The 16,962-nt window shown below is 32.6% G+C and overlaps 2 protein-coding genes across 5 annotated transcripts in view; one reads left to right on the top strand and one right to left on the bottom strand.

The window, feature by feature from the left end:
* Nucleotides 1-4,071, bottom strand: part of LOC143064031 (large proline-rich protein BAG6-like) — a 45,685-nt gene extending 41,614 nt beyond the window's left edge. For 2 of the 4 annotated variants that reach the window (XM_076236532.1, XM_076236529.1), the window contains exons 1-2: nt 3,987-4,068; nt 262-333 (exon numbers count right to left, since the gene is read on the bottom strand). In XM_076236532.1, the coding sequence (XP_076092647.1) occupies nt 262-324 (63 nt within the window). In that variant the 5' untranslated portion in view covers nt 325-333; nt 3,987-4,068. Of the gene's footprint in view, nt 1-261; nt 334-3,896; nt 3,916-3,978 lie in introns of those variants that run through there. The other 2 variants (XM_076236530.1, XM_076236531.1) reach the window with 2 other exon arrangements.
* Nucleotides 4,072-4,213: 142 nt separating this feature from the next.
* On the top strand, nt 4,214-13,682 carry LOC143064032 (endothelial differentiation-related factor 1-like). The gene is made up of 5 exons (XM_076236533.1): nt 4,214-4,432; nt 6,302-6,353; nt 9,477-9,637; nt 9,919-10,012; nt 13,001-13,682. The coding sequence occupies exons 1-5, from the start codon at nt 4,355-4,357 to the stop codon at nt 13,048-13,050; spliced, it is 435 nt and encodes a 144-aa protein (XP_076092648.1). The 5' UTR covers nt 4,214-4,354; the 3' UTR covers nt 13,051-13,682.
* The last annotated feature ends 3,280 nt before the right edge of the window (nt 13,683-16,962 follow it).

Consider the following 16,962-nt stretch of genomic DNA (forward strand, 5'->3'; position numbering starts at 1 on the left):
TTAAGAGTTTCAGTCAGTCAGTGGACAAGAAACTTATGGTTTTTTTTTTAAACTAACAAATTAAATGTAGTTGAAAATAAGTGTAATCACTTGAAAAACTTAATCAGCATGATCAATCTTGATTTTAATAATGAATTGGTATGTTTCATTTTTTCAAAAATGTAAAAAATAGAAAGTATATACTCTCTATTGAAAAAATAGGGAACAGTCTGAGATTTTCCAAAGTTTTGGAAAATTCAATCGCTCTGTTATACAACATACATTTTCTGGTACACTAAAACTTCTGTTTTGTCCATCAAGTGTTTTAATTGTAACATCCATCATCTTCAATTCCTAAAAGCAAAAAGGCAAAATTATTTAAAAGCATTGAAGTCCAACAAGAATGAACGTTATTTAGCAAAGCGTACTGCTATTGATATTTTAAAGTGTGTCTTTCTATGTCGTGATGTTACACTATTGTTTCAGCTAAGGGTGAAGGTTGGTACCTATATACCGTTTAAACCCGCTGCATTTGTTTCCATCTGTCCTGAGTCCAGAATCTGATGTTCATAAGTTGTTGTTCTAGTTATCATGTTTATGAAATCCATTGTTTCTCATGATTATTTTAAACATGTTAAAGATATATAATGCATGTCAAGGATATGAATTCAACAAATATAAAAAAAAAAATTTGAACAATGCATTTACATTACGCAAGAATATCTAACCAATCAAAAGTCTGTTAAAGTGAAGGTGGAATCTTTTGGGGATCATAATCCTTCTGTCAGCTGTGCCATTCCCTCATTCATGTGTCCAAAGGTAGCAATAAACAGTTAGGAAAAAGTATTAAAATTTGCCCTTATAAATTTTTCCATCCCCTTTTCATTGCTTTCTGGCAATATTATGCTTACTGTTTGTGTCATATATGTGCACATGTATGAAATCAGAATCTTCCATAGATTTTATATCCAGTATATAAAATGGTAAAATATAATTTCTTTTGGGTGTATCCATGGCAACAATCTGCATTTATTTGTTATAAAATATTGCAAAAAGGGGGGAAAAGATGTCACATATTTCCCCAAAATTTGGCTAAAAGTAGAATTTCAGTCACTTAAAGTAATACCTTTTCTGAAACTGTGTACATACATGTATATCATTCAGTAAATCCAATGAAAATTATATGTCTTTCATCTCATTTTTTTGTAAAATTGCGTCAAAAACTTCGTGTAGAAAAAAAGTGTTTGTAAACATTACATTAATTTCTGGACCAATGACCAGTCTAGCTATGAAAATACAGATTGTCAAACAGAAAATGGCCCTTAAAACATGTAAAAAATAATCTTGATGCTCTTATAAACCATCTTTGAAGGCTAAATTAGTACTCAGCTGTCTAAAATTAATTTTATAATCTTACACAATAAATTTCCTATTTGAAAAATCCACAGTGGCCAAAATGCAAAACTAAACTTCTAACTGTGTATTGCTACCACAGTACTAGTTAGTATCATAAGAATACTGATTTCAGTCATATCTTTTCCAATTCTGGTCAATCTCAACTCCCACCTGTAGTTTGAACAATTATTTCCATGTGACGTCGAACGAACCGATCATAAAGATGTTTGACAAGTGATTTGGAAAGTATGTTTGCTTACATATATTTGTTTGTTTTTATACATGTAGCTACATGTATATAATGGGATTCAGATAATAACTCAATGTTGACTGCTGTACCCCTATTGTAACAATAAAAAGTAAAATCACAAAAATACTGAACTCCATGGAAAATTCCAAACAGAAAGTGCCTAATTAAATGGCAAAATCAAAAGCCGATACACACTAAAAGAATTAACAACTGTCATGTTCCTGACTTAGTACAGGCATTTTCTAAAAACATAGATGCACTATGCATGATTGACAAACTGCATGTATGAACTGTTATATCTTTCTATGGTTAAATATACATAAAGACAATAGTAATATCAATAGAACTTGTATACATTTTAACAAAACATATGATGTATACTGTCCCTTTGAATAGCAAGGCTCAGTTATTTTTAAAGGGATGTAGCTTGTTATAAGAAACATTTAGAAATGACTAAGAAGCTTGCACAAAACCTCATTATATGCTCTGATCATTATTTCTTACAATAAATTAAAATACATTGTAATTAAGCATGATGTACATTGTATGTACAGTCAAACCTGATTAAACCGGACCCTGAATAAACCGCTTTCCTGTCCATTCCGGCCGAAAATGAAAGTCCCTTATTTTTCCATTCAAAGTCTTTGTTAAAATACCTTTTGTAAACCGGACCCTGTGTATTCCGAATTCCGGTCTAATTATGAAGTCCCAATGATAATACTCTTATTACCTGTCTAAGCCGGTTTGTCTAATTAATTTCAATGATCAAGATGCAATCAAAACATAGTTGTTTATACAATATGGCTTTTCATGATAATCAATTAGTCAGGTGTCAAACTGTGAACCTAAAATCGTACAGTAGTGAGCTGTATCAAAACATTATAAACGTGTCAATTAAACGAAAAGACACACCGAATATATCTCGGATTGAACTTACGTTTTAACTTGGATAAACAAATTTAAATCGCGGAGTAAGAAATTCAATCGTTATTTCGAAATCATTGGTTCCCTGTTGTGAACCCCTAAACAAATGACCTTGATAATGAAAAACATCCGGATGACAACAATCAATGGATATTTTACACTGTACGACAATGTTTTGAAAGTGATGAAATTACATTTGATAATATTCTGGCTTTTTAATCGGCCATTCCAACATTTCAAATTATTGATCATGGGAGTAAATCGAAATTCTCGTCTTACAATCCAAACAATGCGAGCATTATGATGCAAATGCAAACAAGGAAAAACGAAGTGAAATTATTTTAATTTATCAGATATAATTTACATTCAGAGAGAACTTTTACATGCAAAATGTCGGACGTCACAAGTCATCAACTTCCGGTCAAAACTGAAACCTGGATAAACCGGCTCGCTGTCCAAACCGGCCCTTTTTCATAGTCCCATAGCCGGCCGGTTTATACAGGTTTTACTGTATGAACAAATGCTTTGGAGTGATGTAGAGAAGCTGTAATAATGCCCTTTAGTTATTGCAGGTATATTTTTTTCTGTAATAACATAGGTGTACTATGCATGATTGCCATATGTACAATGTATACTATGAACCATTATACGACGTACATGGATATTGCCATTTGAAACATGTTACATACATAATGTTATCACAGTTCTTTAATTCTTTAGTTCACAATATCAAATGTATGTTATTTGTCTCCATTAGCCCTATAGAGTTAAAATCCTTGACAGTATATACATGTACAGGTGCAATTAAAAACATGCCATTTAAATTTAATGAGGGAGCTGAGTCTTGAAAGATGCAGGACTCAGGGCGGAGACATTTTAGCACAAGTTTCCAGCTAGCATATAGGAGACCTGATTTTTACTGAAAGGCAGTGAAGGCTCCACCTGTTTGAATATACACTTTTTCGCTATTTGTCTGCCATTACTCGACACCACACAGGTTCCCGTAAAATTTTGACATTATAATACAAAATATCTGCCACACTGGAAAAGAGATTATTGTATGACATCAACATTTCAAGTGGGACAGATTCTTGAGTCAGCCGGGAATAGCGATTATGTGTATTAAATATGAATCGAAATTATACCATTTTTACTTCCCTGCCATATGCATATCAAATTTTAACTTGAATACTTATAATCAAGCAGTTTTATGTGTTAACATAAAACAACCTATACTGTACTGAAAGACACTTTGCAACTTGGTTTGTATGGGCAAAGTATATAACTATTGGCAGTATTGCAACACATTCACTGATAATTTCAATGGAAAATATTATATAGTGCTCACACAACTTTAGTTTCACTTTCGTCTTTCAAGATTGACGTAGTACTAGAAATATTCATTACATGGGTAAATTAACTTAAATAACCTCAGTACATTTAAAGGACGTCTGTATGAAAACTGTGTTTGTGTTTTTGTTGAGTCGATGACAATTTTTTCTTTTTGTGGATTTCCAGACCAATTTCCGGAAGTCGTAAAACATAATTAGGATTAGTGTTAATTTTATTAGTGAATCATTTAAATATTTGATATTAAAAAACAAAAACATACAAATACACAGAAATTGTATTCAAAATGAAATAAAATTATGTTTGTCTTTTACGACAAAACACCAAAAGTAGGATTCCACGCCATATTTGCAATCACACTTCTTTCACAACAGTTTTTTAGTGACGCGTAAAAACAGTTAAAGACACCCTTATCCACTGCATTTTATTCCAAATCATACAGACAACAACTATACAATGGCAGAGGCTGATTGGAGTGAAGTAACTTACATCGGTAAAAGACCACCAAAAGCAAGCCAACTGCGTTCAAAACAGGTGCCATATTTTACTATAGAAATTTTGCTATTAAACTCATTTCAAGTATACTCCGTTTCACCTTGAGATGAAAGATTTGAATTGTTACGTTTTTTTTGTATATTTTGAGGTTGAATATTACATTCTTGAGTGTCATTATAATGACATGATGTTTGATGATGACCCTATTTTCTCTTTTTACTTTTTTTAGAGCCTAGAGGCACTCAGAATCTTATTCTGTAAGACAATACAATATACATGGAATCCGGGTCTGTTTGCGCCCATTCATGTTTGCACCCTATCACGTTCGCCCCCTTTCACTTTCGCACCAAATTTTTATTGGTTTTGTGTTTAACATGTTTAATAATTATAACTTTGTAGTCAAGTTTTGACAAGTGTATTCCTATAAATATATTTGTTGTCATTGTTCAAAATTAAAGTGAGATGACATGTTTTTTTTGTGTTGAATAAATTTTAATCATGTTTTGGTTAGTGCATTGCTACAATTTTTTGTTTCATTGTTTCAGATCAAAGGGGCCAAGCTGTTAAAATTTTTTGTCTTTTTCATTTAAAATCTTCAATGTTTTTACTTATACCAAAGCTAAATACATGCAGTATTTACATCAAATCAATTAAAAACAACAATCTTGATTTTCTAATTATTCAACTGAAATTTTATTTAAAATTGGGTGCAAACAGACTTTGGGTGCGAGGTGCGAAAGTGTAGGGTGCAAAAGTGTATTGGGCGCGAGCGAACCTGATACCATATACATGTATCACACAGGATGATTTTTAATAAGGCATTGTGTTGGTTTGTAGTCTAGAGGTTAAGATAGATGGCTACAGTATTGACAATCCTAATGCTCATACAGATGCTGGATCAGGAAGCTGGAATAAGAACTTAGAAGCTAGGCTGATGATATATAATTTATCAACCTCCCATGAGTGCAGGTTGTTTGACTTGTTTCCGAACCTTTATTTTGTACATGTACGATGTACCTAAGTCTAAACAAAACTAAGATATTTTGTAACTGATATTACAAAATTTCATGAAACTTTCTAGATATTAATTTTATGACATACATTAGTAGTATACATGTATATATTTGTTTAGGGGCCAGCTGAAGGATGCCTCCGGGTTCGGGACTTTCTTGCTGCATTGAAGACCTGTTGGTGACCTATCCCTGTTGTCTGTTCTATGGTTGGGTTGTTGTCTCTTTGACACATTCCCTATTTCCATTCTTAATTTTATTACCATGTACATGTAGATCATACATGTATGTGCATCTTGACAGGAAATTATGATTTAGTTTATCACAATAAATAATTCTAGGAGGAATGCCCTTGTGATATAAGAATTTCGGTCATTTTAGACTACAACAGTTATTAATTGCAACTGCTCTGAACTCCAACATCAGAATTTCATGAAATGTTCTATATCATGTTTAATTAATCTTTTATTTCAATTGTAAGTTGTTTCTTTTATGTTTCTTGTTTTTGGTTTGTTGGTGTTGGAGCTAAAATTAATTGATCAGCTATGAAAATAATAAATTTAAAGATAATTGTGAATACAGGTAGATTTCCTTATTTGCCTTTCGTACCAGTGAGTCTTACAAATGTATATATAATTGTAATGGGAGAAGTTTTAATGTACAGAAATTTCTACAAATATCTGGCCAAACTAATTTCTTTTAATCTGGAAAAGGAAGGTTTACACTCATGATCACTTGCTGATATAATACATGTAGATTTACATATCAATGGGTTAAAAATATTTTGTCTGTTTCAAAATTAAGGTGAAGCAGAATCTCAGACATATATGATGTTGGATGTTCTCTAATTTTGTTCATATGGTATTAAACATGATATGCTTTTTTTTTGTGTTTTTAGGCTATCAATGCTGCTCAGAGATCAGGTGGTGACGTAGAAACAACTAAAAAATGTAAGTTGATACAACTGCAATCATGACAATAATGATTGAAATACCAATGTAAACCATCAGTCATCTATTTCTTCATCTGTACAAACATGTTGATGAATTATTCAAAGACCATATTTTCACATTTCAGTGATGATGGCTAAGTTTCGGTTTTGATTTAAGTATTGTAATAATGTAAAGTAGTTTATATATTAACATTTAACTATCTAAGAGTTTATTGAATTGTATGATCATTGCAATAATGGTTTGACTTGTGGTTATAGTTCAACTTCATGTAAGGTACTGAGTGTGAAGATGCTTCAGCTCCACAAACCCTTTCACCCCTCTTTTGAAAATAAGTCTTAGGCAAACATGCAAATGATATTGATTATTTGAGACAAACTTTTTATCCCCCATCCATGATAGTAGAGGGGCATTATGTTTTCTGGTCTGTGCTGCATTTGTTCGTCTGTGCGTCCGTTCAGGTTTAAGTTTTTGGTCAAGGTAGTTTTTGATAAAGCTGAAGTCCAATCAACTTGAAACTTAGTACACTTGTACATTTTGTAGCTAATTATGATATGATCTTTCTAATTTTAAAGCCAAATTAGACTTTTGACCGCAATTTCACAGTCCACTGAACATAGAAAATGAAAGTGGGAGTTTCAGGTTAAAAGTTTTTGGTTAAGGTAGTTTTTGATGAAATTGAAGTCCAATCAACTTGAAACTTAGTACATATGTTCCCTATAGTATAATCTTTCAAATTTTAATGCCAAATTAGATTATTACCCAATTTCACAGTCCATGGAACAAGGAAAAGGATAGTGCGAGTGGGGCATCCGTGTACTTTCCAATGAAATACATGAAATAAAGGAATAAGAAAATTTGAAGAGAATCATTACAAAAGTTATATTTAATTTAATTATGTCCAAAGGTGGTACACTTTATAATGGTCTGCTTTGATAATACATGTAACAGTATGCAAAATTGGGCATTTGAATTATTATTGAAGTTGTATACACATATATATCTGGTCATCATTAATAAATATATAAATAAAAAAATGTGGTATGTCTGAACTAGTATATATATTTGTTTAGGCTAAGGGTCCAGCTGAAGGACACCTCCAGGTGCGGGAATTTCTAGCTGCATTGAAGACCTGTTTGGTTACCTTCTGCTGTTGTCTGTTCTATGGTCAGGTTGTTGATGATATATAATTTATCAACCTCCCATGAGTGCAGGTTGTTTGACTTGTTTCCGAACCTTTATTTTGTACATGTACGATGTACCTAAGTCTAAACAAAACTAAGATATTTTGTAACTGATATTACAAAATTTCATGAAACTTTCTAGATATTAATTTTATGACATACATTAGTAGTATACATGTATATATTTGTTTAGGGGCCAGCTGAAGGATGCCTCCGGGTTCGGGAATTTCTAGCTGCATTGAAGACCTGTTTGGTTACCTTCTGCTGTTGTCTGTTCTATGGTCAGGTTGTTGTCTCTTTGACACATTCCCAATTTCCATTCTCAATTTTACTGAATATGAGTGCCAATGAGACAACTTTCCATCCAAGTCATATTGTATAAGAAGTAAAAATTTATATGTCAAAGTACGGCCTTCAACACAGAGCCTTGACTCACAAAGAACAGAAAGCTATTAAGGTCCCTTAAATGTCTATTGTAAAACAATTCAAACAGGAAAACCAAATAGAAATAGAAACACTTAACAACAGGTTTCTGAATTAGGACAGGTTCATTTAAATGCAGCAGGTTTAAGGATTTTAACAGTCATGAAATTAGCTAGACGCACATATATGTAACACTCCCAAACGTGTCCTTCCCCTCAAACGTGTCCGATTTCCCCAAACGTGTCTATTCTCCCCAAACGTGTCCATATTATTCAATATTCCCCAAACGTGTCCGATTTTAGAACCCCCAAACGTGCCCGATACTATTGTTATTCGCCCAAACGTGTCCACTTTTAAACGCCCGAACGTCTGGCGTCTTTTAGCGCTAATACATATCCTAAACGCGACATCAATAGCGTTCACGGCAGTTCTATGATGGGGGGGCATAGTTGATGAAGTGGTAATTTATTAGGATTAACTTGTTCAATGCCGTGTTAATGATTATCATTACTGAAAATTGAATATGTAACATATGCATTAACTTTTGACTTAATTTGCTTATTGTCCAGTTGCAAGTATTTCATGCTCATTTAAAGCGAACATACAAATAGTTCTGGTACAGTTCAATTAATTGTTTACTATGTAAATTATTTTATACTAATAAACTCCAATGATGCCTTTTATATTAATCAGAATATCGCACGGTGGGCTTTTAGTCGAATTGACCTTCCCTCTTTTTTTAACAGTTCTAATTTTTAATAAATTTTAGGATACGAGCGTCACTAAAGACATACGAACAAGAGAAATAACGTCCAGTGCCAAATATTTCATTCGTTTTTTGAACGATATCATATTAACGATATATACTGTAGATAGGTTATATTATCAAACCGGGAATTTACTATTGGGCATTAATTTTTACGGTTATTTGGGATGACCACTAATCTAAAGAAAAATATATGCGAGTAAAGACCGATTTGTTTATGACTTCAGTAAGAAACTACTTCAATGTCTGTTATGTAATATAGAGGCCGTTTCAAATAAAAGTTGCACAAATTAAAAAAAATGATGCCTTCCAAAATACAACTTATGGCACATTATATAGAGTGAAATGCTACAAACATTTTAATGCGTATAGAAAAAGAATTTAAGTAATTTTTTTTTTATCTTTTAATGAAATAGTAAAAGATCGTAAAATGAGTATACAATGATAATAATAAAAAAAAAACAACACACAAATAACCTACGTTTTATAATATGAACACGAATGATAGTTCCAGTAAAATAAAAAGCTTGGTATGGACACGTTTGGGGGATTGGACACGATTGGGGGTTTATTAAAAAATGTGCACGTTTGAGCGTTTATACAAATGACACGCTTTGGCGCCCTTTGACAACTAGACATGTTTTTGCAGTTCAGTGACGTTGATGTGGACACGTTTGGGGGAATCGGACACGTTTGGGGGAAAGGACACGTTTCTGAGTGTTACATATATATATACATTGTTTATAACAGTTGATGGAGGTGGAAACAAACAACACTCAACTAGTAAAAATACAGCCAAACTTGACAGAGAGACTGAGGAACTGCACCATGATACAGTTAGTCTGGATGTGTGCAAACTTATTATGCAGGGAAGACAGGCAAAGGGATGGACCCAAAAAGAATTGGCCACTGTAAGAAACAAGCACCATATTAAATAAGTGTACAAAATGTACTAGAAGAAAAATACAATTAGAATGTAATGAGTTTATATACTTTGCTAAAAGATGAGACTACAAAGTTAAGGTTAAACAATTATAAATCAAGATGTTGAAAAGCAAGGTTTTAAAATTAAGGACTGTAGAATTCAGAGGTAATATGATGCCAAGTTTGCTAGCAGCAAACACCTTACTTCATGTACTTATTTTCATGTACATGTGTAAGATGAATTATTTATATGTATTTTTCTTTGTAGAAAATAAATGAAAAACAACAAATTATAAATGAATATGAATCTGGAAAGGCAATTCCAAACCAGCAAATTATGAATAAACTCGAAAGACAACTGGGTAAGATTTTTATATGACCGCAAAACAATTTTTTTGATCATATATTGATATAATGGTAGGATGTCATCATCTGCATTGTCGTCGTCAGAAGACACATTGGTTTCAAGATAATAACTTTAGTTAAAGTGAATAGATATTTATGATTTTTTTCAGAAGGTTCAATACCACAATATGAAGGTTTGGATTGATTTTGGGGATGATGGTCCCAACTGTCTGTGTATGAATTAGGGACCCAAAAGTGGCCTAAAACAAGCTTTTTTCTAGTTTCAGGATAATAACTTGTGTACAAGTATTTTGATTGCTCTGAAATTGTACAACAATGTTTAATACCACAAGTAGAAGGTTGGGATTCATTTTGAGGGTTATGGGGCCAACAGTTTTAAGATTAAAGGGATAAAAAGGGGCCAAAAACAAGCATTTATCTAGTTTCCAGACAATAACTTATGTTTAAGTGTATCGATCTCTCCGAAATTGTAGCACAATATTCCATACCCAAAGGAATGGCTGGGATTGAGTTAGGGGTTAATTGCCTCAAACATGTAGGAATTAGGGGCCAAAAAGAAGCATTTTTCTAGTGTCTAGAAAATAACTTGTGTTTAAGTGTGTGGATCTCTCTGAAATTGTACTACAAAGTTCCATACTACAAAGAAAAGGCTGGGATTGAGTTTTGGGGTTATTGCTCCTAAGGGGTTTTCAATAAGTTTTTTTTTTTGGGGGGGGGGGGGCGATTTTTGTTCACAATTTTTTAAGGGATTCATATTTTTATTTTCTCAAAATTTTTCAATTTGGAATTTTTGAAAGTTTCAAGAAGAAATCTTCAATTGCACAATAGATTTATAAGCTCTTTGACCAGATTTTTTTTTGTATCATAAACCTATATTATGTCAAAAATTTGATCACAATCCAAATTCAGATAGTATCAAGCTTGTATACTGTGTCCAAATTTGTTCCAACTGGTCAGGGCTTGACCTCTATGGTCCTATCAGGCTGCACTCAGCAAAGCATTTTATTAAGGTATTTTTTACATTTTTACAAAGTTTCAACGCATTTTGAAAATACCAAGTTTGGCGTACCCTGTTTTATTGTTATGTTGACCATTGCCATTGTTTTTTTATAGCTTTGGTAGTACCTTTATTATTTGTTGGGAGATATCATTTTATTCCTGTCCATCCATCTGTTTTTCTGTGCCATGGTTTATTTCTTACTGTTTACTACATGTACATAGAATTGATTAGGGATAGGGTAAAAATGAAAGCCTTGAACCAGTTATTAAAAGAAAATAGGAATAGAAACATTTTGATAGAGTTTACTTCCAATCGACCTAGAAATGTAAGACATTTGGGCTTGCTTACTAAGGTTCTTTTGAGTTGTATAGTTAAGGTTGATATGCCTTTTAAGTTGCCTGCCATATGTGTGTTGTCCTTGACCTCATTTCCATGGTTCAGCAACTGCTCAAACACTTTTTTCAAGGGATTCTTTTTAATTATTTTGTGTAATAACACCATGAACTTCCTTTCTTATATACAATCAGTTTTCATGGTTCATTGATCAATGTTACTATTTTTTTTGTACCTTTTTGTAAAACCTTTATCAAAAAGACGTTTTGAGCATGAATAACTATTTTCTATTATCAGATGCTGGAATTGTTGTTTGTCATTGAATCTTCCTTTAATGCTAAGGAAGGCACAAACAAAAACAGGATAGTGAACTATAATGTATGCAAGATGGATTCCAGTGAAAATTTTCAGTCAAATTTTATCTATAAATTTACATTGGTAAAATTATTTTATTATTTCTCTGAAGGAACAGGGAGTGCTGTTTTACCCCTGTCTGTCAGTTCATCCAAAAGTTTATCTGTCCCATTTAGTTTCCATTGCATTTTTTCAAAATCTTTCTATAATACATGTAGCTGCCTGAAATTAGTTCTCAGGCTTCATATTGTGCATGATTTTGTTTTTTCAGATTTCTTGCTCATCACCTTCCTTGATGTTTATACATAGAGATAGGAAGATGTGGTGTGAGTGCCAATGAAACAACTCTCCATCCAAATAACACATGTATATTATTATACCCCCGCTTTAAAAAAGGGGGGGTATACTGTTTTACCTCTGTCTGTCCGTCCGTCAGTCCGTCCCATGAAACTTTCGTCACATTTTTCTCAGGAACTACACATCCACCCTTTCTGTAATTTGGTATCAACATTTATATATGTCAGCCACACCGTGTGATGCATTTTCAGATTCATCACTTGACAACTTCCTGTTTACCGAACACTTGTCTGATTTTACACATGATAGCCAAGTTGAAAATTTTCGTCACATTTTTCTCAGGAACTACAATATAAGCATTTCTGAAATTTGGTTTCAGGATTTATATAAGTCAGCTATACCGTGTGATGCGTTTTCAGATTCATCACTCGACAACTTCCTGTTTACCGAACACTTGTATGATTTTACACATGATAGCCAAGTTGAAAATTTTCGTCACATTTTTCTCAGGAACTACAATACAAGGATTTCTGAAATTTGGTTTCAGGATTTATATAAGTCAACTATACCGTGTGATGCGTTTTCAGATTCATCACTCGACTACTTCCTGTTTACCGAACACTTGTATGATTTTACACATGATAACCAAGTTAAAAATTTTCGTCACATTTTTCTCAGGAACTACAATACAAGGATTTCTGAAATTTGGTTTCAGGATTTTTATAAGTCAGCTATACTGTGTGATGCGTTTTCAGATTCATCACTCGACAACTTCCTGTTTACCAAACACTTGCATATTTTTACACTATTAATATTATCCACTTGCGGCGGGGGTATCATCAGTGAGCAGTAGCTCGCAGTTTCACTTGTTCAAACACATACTGGCCATGAAATTATCTGTATTCATTGAACACACTTGAAGACCAAATAAGAATGATTTTATGATGATGGTAATTTTTCAAGACTGTGATAAGATTATGATCATATTTCTATTTCTTAGGTATGAAGCTTCGTGGAAAAGACAAAGGCCATGCTCTTGGAAAGAAGTGACAACACCATTGCTGATGTGATGAACTATCGCATAGAAAATCTAAAACTGATATTTTTATTGATTTTTTTTTTTTACAAATTTTAAACAAACTACCATAATTGCATTGGAATATGGATATATTGCTTATGATAAGTAGCAGGTGGCAGCATTGAAAATTATATATATATATATATAAAAATCAGTTATGTCTTTTGGCAATATAAATTTATGCATCAAATTTTGTTCTGTAGATTTTAAAGTTGTGCACATGATACCTGATGTGTTTTCTTACCTACAATCCTTAAAAAAAATAGTTATTTTACAATTTACATATCTTATAATTTTATTCTGATGTGAAATTTACTATCAATGAATAGATAAATGATATTAAATTTCAACTAGAAATAATTTCATTTCAAATTGATGTAATTAGATTTTGATAATTTTTCTATAATTGGTGCATATGTTTGACTATGAACAAATATTGTATTTAGAATATTGAAGATTTTCTGAAATATAACTTAAAATCAATAACAGCTTGTTTGTTCTTTGCTAAAGTGTTCAATATTTAAAATGGAGAATTTAATGTTTGTTCATTTTCAGTTTTGAGTTTGGAGCATTTATCAATAAAATGAGGTTCTCCAAGTTATAATCTTGTTGTATTATTTTTATGCCCCATTTATTGGCATTATGTTTTCTGGTCTGTTTGTCTGTCCCCCTGTTCGTTCTTCCATCTGTTCGTCCCATTTCAGATTAAAAGTTTTTTGTCGAGGTAGCTTTTGATGAAGTTGAAGTCCAATTAACTTGAAACTTAGTAAGCATGTTCCCTATGATATGATCTTTCTAATTTTAATGCCAAATTAGAAATTTTATCCCATTTTCTCGGTCCACTGAACATAGAAAATGATAGTGCGGATGGGGCATTTGTGTACTTGGGACACATTCTTGTTATTTCCTGCCATTCCCTTCTATTACCAACTTTTCTGAAACTAGATTCAATGGTGTTTCAGTTTGATCTGGTTATTAATTATACATCACTGTTGTTAAAACGAGGCAGACAATACGAAAGGGAAATTCACAAAGTCATAAATTGAAGAGAAACTGGTAAAAAGTAAAATCACAAAGATAATGAACTCTGAGGAAAATTCCAAAAGAAAAGTCCCTAATCAGATGGCAATATCAAAAGCTCAAACACATTAAAAGAATTGATAACAACTGTCTTCTGCCTGACTTTGTACTGGCATTTTGTTATGTAGAAAATGGTGGATTAAAGCTGGTTTTATAGCTAGCTCAACCTCTCACTTGTATGACAGTTGCATCAAAATACATTATATTGATAACGATGTGTGAACAAAACAAACAGTAAAAATGTCAAAAATAGGGGTGCAGCAGTCAACAATGTTTTAAATTCTTAAATCACTATAAAAAACAAAGAAGCACAGAGATACCATGTCATGCAACAAAAAAGTGACTGAGTAACACAAACCCTACCAAAATCCATGGATAAAGCAGCAATAGTGTATCTCATGATATGTTCAAAAATGGTGACCCGTCTCATAAGGTGGGGTCAAAATCAAGAACAGTATTTAGCTATGACATTTTGAATATATTCTTGGTCATCTGTGACACATCTATTCCAGAACTGACACTCTAATCAAAACATACTTGAAAAAAAAAATCCGTGATTATTTCAACTTGACCACTAATATGAGGCAGGCATAACCTGTGAATGGGGACAAAGTCTGTATGATTTTTTTTTAATTAAACAGGTTAAAAAGAGAAACGGAAACATGTTAAAAAGAGAAACAGAAATACCGTAACGTTTCCGATTTTGGTTCTGTTGTTAGGGATTTAGTTGTGACGTTATGACGTCATATTCAATGTAAACAAAGAACGTAACGTTTTCGATTTTTATACGACCGCAAAATTTGAAAAATTTTTCGTCGTATATTGCTATCACGTTGGCGTCGACGTCGTCGTCCGGCGTCCGAATACTTTTAGTTTTCGCACTCTAACTTTAGTAAAAGTGAATGGAAATCTATGAAATTTTAACACAAGGTTTATGACCACAAAAGGAAGGTTGGTATTGATTTTGGGAGTTTTGGTCCCAACATTTTAGGAATTAGGGGCCAAAAAGGGCCCAAATAAGCATTTTCTTGGTTTTCGCACTATAACTTTAGTTTAAGTTAATAGAAATCTATGAAATTTTGACACAAGGTTTATGACCACAAAAGAACGGTTGGGATTGATTTTGGGAGTTTAGGTTTCAACAGTTTAGGAATTAGGGGCCAAAAAAGGGCCCAAATAAGCATTATTCTTGGTTTTCGCACAATAACTTTAGTTTAAGTAAATAGAAATCAATGAAATTTAAACACAATGTTAATGACTACAAAAGGAAGGTTGGTATTGATTTTGGGAGTTTAGGTCCCAACAGTTTAGGAATTAGGGGCCAAAAAGGGACCCAAATAAGCATTTTTCTTGGTTTTCGCACCATAACGTTAGTATAAGTTAATAGAAATCTATGAAATTTAAACACAAGGTTTATGACCATAAAAGGAAGGTTGGTATTGATTTTGGGAGTTTTGGTCCCAACAGAATAAGGGGCCCAAAGGGTCCAAAATTAAACTTTGTTTGATTTCATCAAAATTGAATAATTGGGGTTCTTTGATATGCCGAATCTAACTGTCATGACTGTGTATGTAGATTCTTAACTTTTGGTCCCGTTTTCAAATTGGTCTACATTAAGGTCCAAAGGGTCCAAAATTAAACTTAGTTTGATTTTGACAAAAAATGAATCAGTTAGGTTTTTTGATATGCTGAATCTAAAAATGTACTTAGATTCTTGATTATTGGCCCAGTTTTCAAGTTGGTCCAAATCGGGGTCCAAAATTAAACTTTGTTTGATTTCATAAAAAATTGAATAAATGGGGTTCTTTGGGAGTTTTGGTCCCAACAGAATAAGGGGCCCAAAGGGTCCAAAATTAAACTTTGTTTGATTTCATCAAAATTGAATAATTGGGGTTCTTTGATATGCCGAATCTAACTGTCATGACTGTGTATGTAGATTCTTCATTTTTGGTCCTGTTTTCAAATTGGTCTACACTAAAGTCCAAAGGGTCCAAAATTAAACTTAGTCTGATTTCAACAAAAATTGAAATCTTGGGGTTCTTTGATATGCTGAATCCAAAAATGTACTTAGATTTTTTTATTATGGGCCCAGTTTTCAAGTTGGTCCAAATCAGGATCTAAAATTATATTATTAAGTGTTGTGCAATAGCAAGTCTTTTCAATTGCACAGTATTGCGCAATGGCAAGAAATATCTAATTGCACAATATTGTGAAATAGCAAATTTTTTTTTAATTAGAGTTATCTTTCTTTGTCCAGAATAGTAAGCAAGAAATATCTAATTGCAAAATATTGTGCAATAGCAAGATTTTTTTTTTAATTGGAGTTATCTTTCTTTGTCCAGAATCAACTTAAATCTTTGTTATATACAATATACAATGTATATTCACTTTTTACTACCAACTGATAAATTATAATAAATAACATTCAGTGATAACAAGCAGTTTTTTTTACATCTTAATATTTTATGATGTATTTAAATGAGTAGTTATTGTTGCAAACTCCATTAGATAATTTCATAAATAAAAAAGAAAATTTCTTCAAACATTTTTATGCCCCACCTACGATAGTAGAGGGGCATTATGTTTTCTGGTCTGTGCGTCCGTCCGTCCGTCCGTCTGTCCGTTCGTTCGTCCGTCCGTCTGTCCCGCTTCAGGTTAAAGTTTTTGGTCAAGGTAGTTTTTGATGAAGTTTAAGTCCAATCGACTTCAAACTTAGTACACATGTCCCCTATGATATGATCTTTCTAATTTTAATGCCAAATTAGAGTTTTTACCCCAATTTCACGGTCCACTGAACATGGAAA

This window comes from Mytilus galloprovincialis, chromosome 2 (genome assembly GCF_965363235.1).
Source record: "Mytilus galloprovincialis chromosome 2, xbMytGall1.hap1.1, whole genome shotgun sequence".
Lineage (NCBI taxonomy): Eukaryota > Metazoa > Mollusca > Bivalvia > Mytilida > Mytilidae > Mytilus > Mytilus galloprovincialis.

Coding starts and splice junctions, on each gene's coding strand:
- LOC143064032 (XM_076236533.1), top strand. CDS start 4,355: ATGGCAGAGGCTGATTGGAGTGAAGTAACTTACATCGGTAAAAGACCA. Junction 4,433..6,301: donor GCCAACTGCGTTCAAAACAG/GTGCCATATTTT, acceptor TTGTGTTTTTAG/GCTATCAATGCTGCTCAGAG. Junction 6,354..9,476: donor CGTAGAAACAACTAAAAAAT/GTAAGTTGATAC, acceptor TGTTTATAACAG/TTGATGGAGGTGGAAACAAA.